A 12,097-nucleotide genomic window follows, 5' to 3' on the forward strand; every position below is an offset into this window, starting at 1 on the left:
CAACTTTTATCCTCCCGGAGCTCCTCCGTGAGACACGAGGCCGGTGCGGCACGTAGGTGATGCTCATTAGCAATCGTGCCAGCGGTCTTGCTGCATTCCCACGGCTCTCTGCCCCGCCCTGCTTGCCACAGTTATGTACTTCAAATAAATATAATTTTGGTTAATAGCTTATGTCGCCTCCACTGTGTGTGATGTAATTTCATAACCTATATCCTCAATGGCATAACAGAGTGGATCAATCCGCAAAAAAACCTCAACTATCAGTGTTGAAATAGTCAACTCTAGTACACTATTTGTAATATTAGTATTACAAATAATGTAATACTAAACACTTAATTGAGTCTGTCCTGTGTACATCTATAACTGTCTGGTTTGGTTCAGGCACCAAATCAGACAGAGGGAAACTACAATGGACAGTCAGCACTGCTGAAAGGATTATTGGTGTCCCCCTGCCCACCCTCCAAGACCTGTACGTCTCCAGAGTGAGGAAACGTGCAGGTAGAATCACTCTGGACCTCACACACCCTGCCCACTCCCTATTTGAACTGTTGCCTTCTGGCCGGTGCTACAGAGTAGTGAGCGCCAGGACATCCAGGCACAAGAACAGTTTTTACCCTCAGGCCATTTTCCTCATGAATAATTAAACTGCCTCAGGACTCCCCCATAGTGCAATAATGAAAATACAGATCTCATGTGCATATGTAAATTCACATATTTAATTCAATAACCGTACATACCTCTACCTTACACATACATTACAACTTACACATGTACATACGCCATTCTGTTATATGTCCTATCATTTGTATGTCTATTTATGCTCTTACCTTGTTTTATATTCTGTCTCACTGTAATGCTCTTTGTGCACTTGTTTCTCCTATATATTCCTTGTGTACGTGAGAACACTTCGCAATAAAGCTCATTCTGAATCTGATTCTGATTTAGATTCTGATTAAAGGTGCACTCAGTAATTTTTTCCTCATTAAAAAAGTTTAACTCCTAAAGACATTAATTGTAATTTTGCCATATATGTAGGAAATCATGATCACTCACATTAAAATGAAGACTCCAGTCATATCAGTAACCTTATAAAAGCTGTTTTATTCTACATGGAGATGGTCCGCTGCCATTTTAGAATCACATGACCCGCCGAAAACAACTCGCTTTATCTCAGTAACCATCCTGTTATTTGACACTTTCACTCATTGATTAAAGTAATCATGGCTGACTGTGAATATTTAATTTCTACAATGGCATCTAAAACTGAAAATTATTGATTTTAAATGATGCTGCATCCAAGCCGCTAGGTGTCAGTGTAAGTCCAAGATGACACAAAGACAAAAGTTACTGAGTGCACCTTTAATTGTATGGAAAAAATAAGAAATCCATTGATTTAGCACTTATTTTTGACAAAGATGATTAACATGCACCTCTGAGACATGAGGAAATGACACTGGCGCAATAATTGAAAATGATTTCACTTATTTAAAATGTGACTTTTAGGCCCACAGCAGTGTGTAACATTATAAATAGTATTTTTAGGTAAAATAGGTGAAAATAAACAATAGAAATACCACAACTTGTACTGGGCACTTAAATGCCAACAAATTGTAGGAATGACCCTTATAATTTTCAGGTAATTTCTCTGTTATTATCACAAGGTACATTATGCATTTGGCAGACACTTTTATCCAAAGCAACTTAGTGCATTCAAGGTATATTTTTGTATATTTTATATTTTATTTTATAAGTTTGCTCTACAAGTTGAGCTACAGGAACCCTAAAACCATCCTTTTCTGGACTCAAACTCGCTATCTTTGGACATATAGTCCAGCGCTTTTATCACTGTGCCACTCAATCGACATTATACTCAAGTCTATTTATACACAATTATACCCAATACTAGTTAAACACAAGTTAATGGCTTTGACTGGTTACATTTTGAGACAAACCAGAATAATCTTCTCATATTTCACCAGAAACAAACAAGGCTGTCGATTTAACACATGAATTCTGTCACTTTATCATACCCCCTAACCGTACGTAAATTCCGTAATAAGAAATAGTCCATCCAACGGAGCAATTCAAGCTTGAAGTGCCATCTCCATGTTTTTGCGAGTCTGAGTCATATGCTTGGCTCCAGCTGTACAGGCAACACACAGCTGAAAAGACAACAAACATTTTTTAAAGTTTCAAACTACATTTAACTTGACACAAAGTCCTAAAAAGTGAAACGCTAACACGGTGAGATGCTCCAAAAGCATGTCTGTCTGTCTGTGGCCCGAGTTTTCTAACAGCACGTACTCTGAAGATGCATGCGCCTGAAATTATTTACACTAATTAGTGGGTCCACATGGTGGCAACACTCACAATTAAGCCGTTGCTTTCACGAAGAAGTGCAAGAAGATGTAATCACCAGTAAACAACATGAGACGAAGGTGGAAACAACAACAGTGGATGTGCACATCAAGGGCGTGTGTGTGAGGAGGTCAGTAGATACCTGCATTTGTATAACTCGAGTCTGAAGGACTATGAAGACGTGTTTATGAGTCTAAACTCCTGAAGAGAAATAGTATCTCAGAGCAGTCGTAGCGCGCATGTGCCAACCACATGTGGATGCGTGCCAAGTCATATGGAGTATACTTTGAAAGGCTGACCGTTCGACTGTATGCATACATTAAGCATTCGGATTAAAATTTTAAAGTTTAATTTGGTTTTAAGAACAGACCAAGTCTAATTCGGACAGATTGACGAACTCGGTGCTTTACTCGCGTGCCACAATGTAATGTCTTTGAGTTATCTGAGTTATTATATTATTTATTATTAGGGATGCACCGATATAACAAGGAATTATGCTTTAAAAATTTACAAAGTGGTACAAAAGCTTTTTTACTGTTCTGATAATAAATTATTTCCATTAAAACATGGATTGGATCACAGGCCAAAATTTTAAAGAGAGCCACAATGAAAGATAAAAACAAAATATAACTAAAAAATAAATAATAAAATAAAAATAAAAAAGCCCTGACTGAAGCGCTGAATGCAGACTATATTTTAAAATGCAACCTTTTAGAGTTTAGTAACTGCGCAAGGACATCTTAATTCGATCAATCATGCAGCATTAATGGATATCATACCCATATCTCAGAAGTCACAGTCTGTTGGTTTAAAGCTTTTAAAGCTCAGATGGTCCTCATCATGTAGCCTATAGGAAAGTGCTGCTTTCACAACTGTCAAGTTCATTTATGGCAGTTTTTCAGCATTAACGTGAGTACGAGAAAGAATACAAATTTAATTAAATCCAATATTTTTGGACTGCACATTTGAATTCACTGAATTTTTATAGTGTTACTAATTAATTATAAATAAAACAATTGTTTTTCATATCTGTGTTTACATGCTAATAACCGATATGCTGATAGTTTTAATTTGGTCAAAAATTGGCCGAAACAAATCGGCAGCAGATACATCGCTGCATCCCTATTTATTAATATATATATTATATTTATAAATATTTGAATAAATATACACTACCGTTCAAAAGTTTAGGGTCACTTACCCATTCATAATTTTTTTCTTCACATTTTAGAATAATAGTAAAGTTATCAAAACTATGGAATAACATAAATGGAACTATGGGAATTATGTTGTGACTAAACAAAATCCAAAATAAATCAAAACTGTGTTATATTTTAACATCTTCAAAGTAGTCACCCTTTGCCTAGAATTTTCAGACATGTACTCTTGACATTTTCTCAACCAACTTCTTGAGGTATCACCCTGGGATGCTTTTTAAACAGTATTGAAGGAGTTCCCATCTATGTTGGGCACTTATTGGCTGCTTTTCTTTATTATTCGGTTGAAGTCATCCATTTCAAAAACTTTTTTTTATTTATTTATTTTTTTTATAAAATTTTAGTTTTGTAATTAAATATATTAATATGTTGGCAATATTATAGTTTTGTCTACAAAACTAATTTCAAACATTTAAGCATATGCCTTCAGATCAAAAGATTTTTAAGATCATGAGAAACATTTCAGGCAAGTGACCCCAAACTTTTGAACGGTAGTGTATATTGTTTATTTAGGGGCAGTTTCAGGAAATATAGATTATATTGTGATTAATTTTATTATATAATCAGCACCTTATTTAATTAATTTGATTACAAATTAAAACAGCCTTAGATAAAATCAGATTTAAGGCAAAAAAGTCACAAACATGTTCACCCTGAGTTTCTTTAAGCTCTGTTATAGCTTATTTTTGACACTATTGATGGAGATGATTAACAGTCATTTCTGTATAAAGGACGAAATGATGAAAACAGTGTCCACAACTATATGATGTGCCCTCAACAGATGTCAATCATTCTTCAATTGTTATCTGCCTTTGAACAGAACTCCAACAACCCAACGTACCACAGAATCTACGAGCACATGAAGAAAGCCCAAAGCGTTTCTCTCAGTATGGAGGAAGGCATTCGCAAGGCTCAAAAAGGAAACTATGCATTCATCGGCGAGTCTGTGTCTCTGGATCTGGCAGCGGCGAGGTACTGTAACCTCACACGAGCCCCGGAAATCATCAGCATGAGGGGCTACAGCATTGCTGCACCTTTGGGTGGGTACATTACACTATCCCTCACTATCCCTCAAAAAAAAAAAAAAAAATTCAGTAAGGTATCCTAATTTTTGTGTGGTTACAAATATATACACACCCTCACATATACACTTCAGATAGAGAGGGGGAAAAAAAACAAAATAGCTTTATAGATACTAAATTCACTCATGTTTAATTCAATAACTGTACATACCCCTACCTTGCACATATATTACCACTTGCACATGTAAATATGCCATTCTATGATATATGTCCTATTTTTTTTTTTTTTTTTTTTATGTCTATTTATACTCTTACCTTGTTCACTTGCTTGTTTCTCCTATCACCAAAACATTTTTTCCTTGTGTATGTGAGCACACTTGGCAATAAAGCTCATTCTGATGCTGATTCTGATTCTGAAAATAAATGTACATGTAAAACCTGTAAACAAAATAAAAATTAAATGGAGGCCATAAAAATACAGAATGATGCACAATGCTCACTGCAGAATGTTATTTAATGAATAATATACAGTATTTGTGAGTTTGTTCTTGCAGTACATGTGTTTGCTTTTAAGCTGATTTTATAAAAATGAATCTACTAATACATTTGAGTTTATACATCTTGTAGTTCATTACAGTGATTTCAGGGGAATGCACTAACAAAAGAATCTAACAAAAGAGTGATTTGTACAATGTTAATTCCATGTTTTTGATAGGTCTTACTATGTGTGTGGATGTCCTCAGGTTCTCCTTTGATAAAAAACCTCAGTGTTGCTATTCTCCATCTGAGTGAGTCTGGTGAGCTAGATTATTTCCGAAGTAAGTGGTGGGCGAGCAGTTGTGTGGCTAAAAATGGCAAGAGCTCTCCACTGACGCCTGCCAGTCTGAAAGGAATCTTCTTATTACTGGTGCTGGGTCTGGGACTGGGACTCTTCGTGGCTCTCATGGAACTGGCGGCCAAATCACGCAACATCGCTAACACTCAGCAGGTGAGTCTCATATGTCCATGGTACCAAAAACTGCCATGGTAATATACTGTTTTTGTTATTTTTTTTATTTTTGTGAAAAAAAAATTAAATTTTTTTGTACCATACCACGATAAACTTTTGGACAATATCACAGTATTCTTTTTAAATACCTTGAAGTACCATGTCAGTATCATGGTACTGTGCATTAATATGGTTCTCATTCAGCACTATAGTATGTATATATACAGTGCAAATATTTTAGGCAGCTGTGAAACATTTTGTACAGTGAGGATGTTTTAAAAAATAATGCCATGAATAATTTTTATTTGTCTGTTAACTTCATATAAAGTGCAGTAAAAATAAAAGATAAATAAAAAAACACTGATTCAATTTCCCCTTCTGTCATTGTGACGAGACAGGAGAGGAATGAGGATCTAAATGTAGTCTTTTTTTAATAAAACAAAAGTAAACCAGGTAACTCAGAACATAATGAAACAAAACACAGGGAACAAAGCACGGCATAATACAGATGAAGACTGACAAAAAACCAGGGGAAAACAAGGGCTTAAATACACAAGGGAAAACAAGGGAACGAGGAATACCTGGGGAAACAATCATGAAAAGAAACTACAAAGGACTACAAAACTAACAGGAAACTAAACCAGAATTTCAACATAAGTCAAAACAAACAACAGGGAATATGTGACAGAGCCCCCCTTTTATGGAGCGGATTCCAGACGCTCCAAAAAAACAGAACAAAAACAAATTGTCCATGGGGTGTGGGGGAAAAAACAGGTAGTTCTGGGTGGGGGCACAAGGGGCAAGGGGAGCAGAGGAACAAGGCAAAGTCAGAGAGGCTTGAAACCATGGCGGAGCCGGAGGAATGGAGAGCCAGGGTGACGCTGTATGCTCGAAGGACCAAGTAGACCAGAGCAGATCAGGCGGGTGGCCAGGAGACCAAGGAGTGCAGAGCAGATCAGGCGGATGGCCAGGAGACCAGGGAGACCAGAGCAGATCAGGTGGATGGCCAGGAGACCAAGGAGACCAGAGCAGATCAGACGGACAGCCAGGAGACCAAGGAGACCTCAAGGTGGGGACTGGGTCAGGAGTCCTGGGAGATGGCCGCAGGACTGAGACAGGGTCAGGAGGCCTGGGAGGCGGCCACAGGGCCGAGACAGGGTCAGGAGGCTTGGGAGGTGGCCGCAGGGCCGAGACAGGGTCAGAGTCCTGGGAGGTGGCCGCAGGCCCAAGACAGGGTCAGGAGGCCTGGGAGGTGGCCGCAGGTCCGAGACAAGGTCAGGAGGCCTGGGAGGCAGCCACAGGAGAGGGACAGAGTCAGGCCGTGGAGCCGCTGTAGGAGGAGTCTCTGGGGGAGCGGGCGGAGCCACAGGAGGAATAGACTCTGGGGGAGTGGGCGAAGCCGCAGTGGGAATAGTCTCTGGGGGAGCGGGAGGAGCCGCTGGGGAAATAGTCTCTGGGGGAGCGGGCGGAGCTGCAGGAGGAGTAGTCTCTGGAGGAGCCGCTGTGGAAATAGTCTCTGGGGGCGGAGCCGTGGAAGATGGAGCCGTGGGAGGCTTGAGGGGCCAAGCCGTGGAAGGTGGAGCCGTGGGAGGCTCAAGACAAAGAGTCCTGGATGAATGGGAAATGACCTCCAGGGTCGCGAACATGGGAAGAGACTCAGAAACGACCTCTGTGGTCGTAGGCATAGACTCAGAAACGACCTCCATGGTCGTGAACATGGGATGAGACTCGGCAATGGAAACTTTTCTTCTCTTCCTCCTCCTCTGGATGGACAAATTTGGTAACGCTGGCTCTGGGACGGGCGAGGCTGGCAACGCTGGCTCTGGCGACGGACGAGGCTGGCAACTCGTTGGCCATGGCAGGCGTGGGCGTTGGCTCGTTGACCGTGGCAGGCATGGACGCTGGCTCGTTGACCGTGGCAGGCATGGGCACAGACAGTTTTTGAGGTAGGGTCTTCATGGACCGATGCACTGACATTAGTGGCAGATCATACAACTTGGAGACAGGGGCCATGGAAGGCTTCTAGACAGGGGCCGTGGAAGGCTTTGAGACGGGCCGCAGATGCAGGTTTTGGCCCGGGGTTCCCGCCATAAACCACTGAATAAGGGGAACCGCTAAGTTCCAGAGCCTTCTCCACATAATCGCCGAGCGTCCAGTGAGAATCAGCCGGAGGCATGAGTTCCCTCAGTGCACTATTCAGACCAGCCCGGAAGAAAACCACCAGAGAGTGGTCTGGATAGTGCACTATGTTTGCCAGCTCTAAAAACACATGGGTGTGATCCTCAACTGGACGGTCCTCTTGTTGAAGGAGTAGAATCCTGACGGCTGCTAGATACAGTCTTGTATCTTCTCGGTCAGTCTTTCTGTGACGAGAGAGGAGAGGAATGAGGATCTAAACCTGCCTTTTTTAATAAAACAAAAGTAAACCAGGTAACTCAGAACATAATGAAACAAAACACAAGGAACAAAGCACGGCATAAAATGACAAAAAACCAGGGGAAAACAAGGGCTTAAATACACAAGGGAAAACAAGGGAACAAGGAAAACCTGGGGAAACAATCAGGGGAAAACCAATCATGAAAAGAAACTACAAAGGACTACAAAACTAACAGGATAAAGGAAACTTCAAGGTGGAGGCGGACAGCTGCCGCTCCAGCCTCTCCTGCAGGGAGGAAAGCACTGATCCGACTGCGCATCTCTGGGGGTCTTCACCTCGGGAAGAACACCAACTCGTGAACAAATGCCACTTCAGGGCATAAAGCTGCCTTGTAGAGGGAGCCCTGGCCTGAGCCAGTTTCGTCCCGTGTTTTGTACAGTACGAACAGGTAAGTTTGGTAATATGGAACAGCTGGCCGGGTGTATCACTTGCATATAGCGCCTTTCCCCTCTGTGAGGCGAAGACGTACGCTTCTTCTCCCATGCAAGTTCACGAACCGTGAACCCTGGATGTCCTTCCTCCCTAGCCCTGTGGCCGCAAATTCGGCGGAGGAATTCGCAGCCGGACCCACTAATATGCCCTGTACTGGGGTAGGTGCTCCACAGGTGCCGGTTACTCCAGTAACCCCCTGTGATGTATTTTCTGCAGTACGGTCTCCCTGTCAGCAGACCTGCGTCTCCCTTGGACAGAGCTCTCTCTGCCCCCGGTCACCGTGTTTGTACAATGCATCATGTATCCCCTTCAAGGCAGGACCTACCACCGCGCTTCTTCCTTGTGTGGCTGGTAAGCCCACGTGACATATTGCCACATGTTACCTCCCCATCGGGCAGGATGTGGTCTCTGCGGGGTCTTTTCCCCATGAAAGAATAGGAAAGGGAAAGAACACCTTCTCCGATACCTATAATAGTGTTAGATGGCCCCAGCCGAATCTAATACTCTATGGAGAGAAACTTAGAGAGAAAAGGCTGGCGCGGCCTGCTCCCATGCTAGTTACGTCGCTTCCCCCCCTCTGGGATGTGGGGAACTACATGACATCTTGTGGGGCGTTGGGGGAGGTTACGTGCGGACTGATGCACCTGCTATTACACGCAGCAGCTTGCTTGCACCTGCATCGGCAGTTCACATAACATGCTTGATTTAAATGGACGTGTAAAATGGAAAAAAAAAAAATGAAAAAGAAGACAACAATATATTACTACTGAATAGTAATGTAATGTTTACTTAATTACATTTTTTGGATTTTGTTTAAAAGCACTTGATTTGAAAAAACATAAGGCAATGTAATGTTGAAAAATTTTAATAATTTTGGTTTTAATCAATTAATTTGATTAGACACAAATAAAATTTGATTCGATTTTGGTAATAAAATGTAAAACATAACTGAAAATAACCATCCGATAACCTCAATATACATTATGGTCTCGTGTGTTTGCGTAAATATTTCACCCTTTGGGCACATACCTGTAAAATGTCCTGGAAAATTGTGCCTTGAAAACACAGTGGGTACCCTGTTGATTCTGTTTGGTTAATCGTGGCTTTAAGTGAATTTTTTTTTTTTATAATGGCAGCTAAATGGCTTCATCATTTATATTTTGTTACTTTTCAATGCAATGCATACACATATTTTATAGTTTTTCTTTGTTTCAGACCCAGACTTTCAATATTACACTATGAAAATCCATTATAAAAATAAAACATTTTTAAAAATATTATAATCTAAACAAAGAGTGAAATAAACAAACCATTTCAATGTTTGTTGTGTGGACATTATTTCTAAAAAAAATAAAAAATAAAAAAATTACACCTGTTCCACAGTTGTGGTGTCATTTCCACCACAATAAACACTTTTGCCCTTCAAAATTTAGTGTACTTGTTAACCAAGTCAACAAAGGTGTCAGTGAAGAGTATGCATAAGATGAAATTTGAGAAGCAAATTCAAGGTAAATATCAATTGTGAGCAGAATATTTTTATAAGTCATTTCCAATCAAGCTGTAATTTTGCAAAATAATACAAAGGTGTGAAATATAATTTTGTGGATAAAATGTTATCTATGAAATTTGCCTTAGCAAGACAAAGGAGTTGATCATTATATTCCAAAAATGTTAATGTCATTTCCATCAGCGTCATTTCCACCAAAGAATCCTATTAAATACAATACAGAATTTGAGATGTGCTGGAAATGACACTGTGGTAGAAATTTTCATTACTTCCAGAAAAATATGGCAAAAGACAAATCTCCTGTGGTGCATGTATATACTGTACACTGTTGGACATTGTTAGACACATTATGTAAACTAGTGAGAGTGTGAAAAATGTTTTATTGAGACATAACTTTTTAGTGCACGGTGCTAAAAGTGTCCGAAGTTGAAGAAACACCCTATCTTATTAATATTTCAATTAAAACCACTTTGTGAATATTGAATTTTACTAACCAAAAATTAAATGAAGTGGCCATCTGATATCTTGAGGAATGTCATTTGTGACTATGATGCACAGATTCTGAAACTAAAAATGACTTTCAACATCCTCTTCACTCACAGAAATCCTGCTGTTCCGTGTTGTCTGCTGAGCTCAGCCAGCGCTTTAGAGGTGGTGTGGTGATGTCACAGGAATCTTCTGACAAAAACAAAGCCTAAACCTCATCAAAGCACTCACACATTCATTTAATCACTCAATGTTCAGAATCTCCAGTACAAAGTTATTATATGTATTACTAATTCAGCTGGGTAATACTCATTAGCTATAGACAATATATGGCACTATTAATTCCAATTTAATTAAACAAATCTAAGGTTTAGTTTAATTTAGGTTTAGCTGAGAAAATGAAGGATACGTCAATAATTAAATGATACATTAATAACATGTTCTTTAAGCGATATCACACAGTAGTGCTGATATTCAATACAACAGCACAGTTGCGAGTGTGATTATTGCTTTTATACAACAGTATCATAATAGAGAAATTTATGTAGATTGACGTATGTTTCAGACTAAATTTATCTAGTTAGTTCTTTGATTTGTTCTCTGCCCAATGAAAATAATTACAAAAGTAGCCAAAGCATTAAGCTTTGCATGTCACCACAGACAGGTGGAGTGATACAAACCGTGAAGCGCCCCAGTGCTGTTATACTAAAAATCAGAACTCTTGGAATGCCCCTTGTCCAATCAAATTAGAGGACTGGAACTAACTGTTGTATAATACAAGCTTATTTACATTGCATATATGTTTAAAAAAGTTTAATTGGAGCAAATACCTAAATTTATAAGAATGTACCTGAATTTACCTGAATTCTGACAAAGTTGTTATATTCAACGTGTTTATTTTGGGGTTATTGAGGTCACTTAATAACTGAACAATACAGATCATTAAGTAAAAACATGCAGATTATTGAGTACTTTCTGCAATGACTGTATATACTGTATACACAGCCTTGAAAAGAATTCAGACCCTTATTTTATTGTGCCGGTGTTTTTTGTTAGAGAACTTTCTTAACAAAAATAAAAATGCTGAAATATGCTATCTGCATATTTATTTCCTGTTTGCAGTGTTCATTTCTCACATTTCAATGTTCTGTAGACTCATTTTTGTCACCTTAACACCAAGTCTTTTGAGTACGTACCAGATTGGAATATTGTTCATGGGTCGTATGCATAAAGCCACTTAGAGTAAAATTTTAGTCTTAAGTGTGTCAAAATTCTAAAAATGATGTAATTTGTCTGAGCCATAGCCTAGCGTGCTGCGCTCATGACATGTGGTGCTGATGCATTGCAGATGACCCGAGTTTGAGTCCTGGCTCGTGAGGTCCTTTCCTGATCCCATTCCCACTCTTCTCCCTCTCATTTCCTGTCACCTCACTACTTTCCCTATCCCATAAAAAAAAAAAAAAAAAGCCAAAAATGCCATAAAAAAAAAAAAGAATGACGTAATTTTACTCTTATTCCTAGACGTGTGAATTCATAAACGTTCATAAGTGTTAAGATTTGGTCTCAGCTCCTAAATTGTTTAAGAGTGCTGGAGAGGTCTCCTAACCTAGATAGGAGTAGCAAAATGACTGTGTTCCGTGGAGACAACAC

General features: G+C 39.5%; 1 protein-coding gene across 1 annotated transcript in view; it reads left to right on the plus strand.

Annotated features, from left to right (window-relative positions):
- The window catches only part of LOC127414477 (probable glutamate receptor), a 40,083-nt gene extending 28,534 nt beyond the window's left edge, over window positions 1-11,549 (plus strand). The window contains exons 8-10 of the mRNA XM_051652519.1: window positions 4,396-4,615; window positions 5,341-5,585; window positions 10,564-11,549. Coding sequence (XP_051508479.1) covers window positions 4,396-4,615; window positions 5,341-5,585; window positions 10,564-10,659 — 561 coding nt within the window. The 3' untranslated portion in view covers window positions 10,660-11,549. The remainder of the gene's footprint in view (window positions 1-4,395; window positions 4,616-5,340; window positions 5,586-10,563) is intronic.
- Window positions 11,550-12,097: the final 548 nt, after the last annotated feature.

The sequence above is a fragment of the Myxocyprinus asiaticus genome, chromosome 24 (assembly GCF_019703515.2).
Source record: "Myxocyprinus asiaticus isolate MX2 ecotype Aquarium Trade chromosome 24, UBuf_Myxa_2, whole genome shotgun sequence".
Lineage (NCBI taxonomy): Eukaryota > Metazoa > Chordata > Actinopteri > Cypriniformes > Catostomidae > Myxocyprinus > Myxocyprinus asiaticus.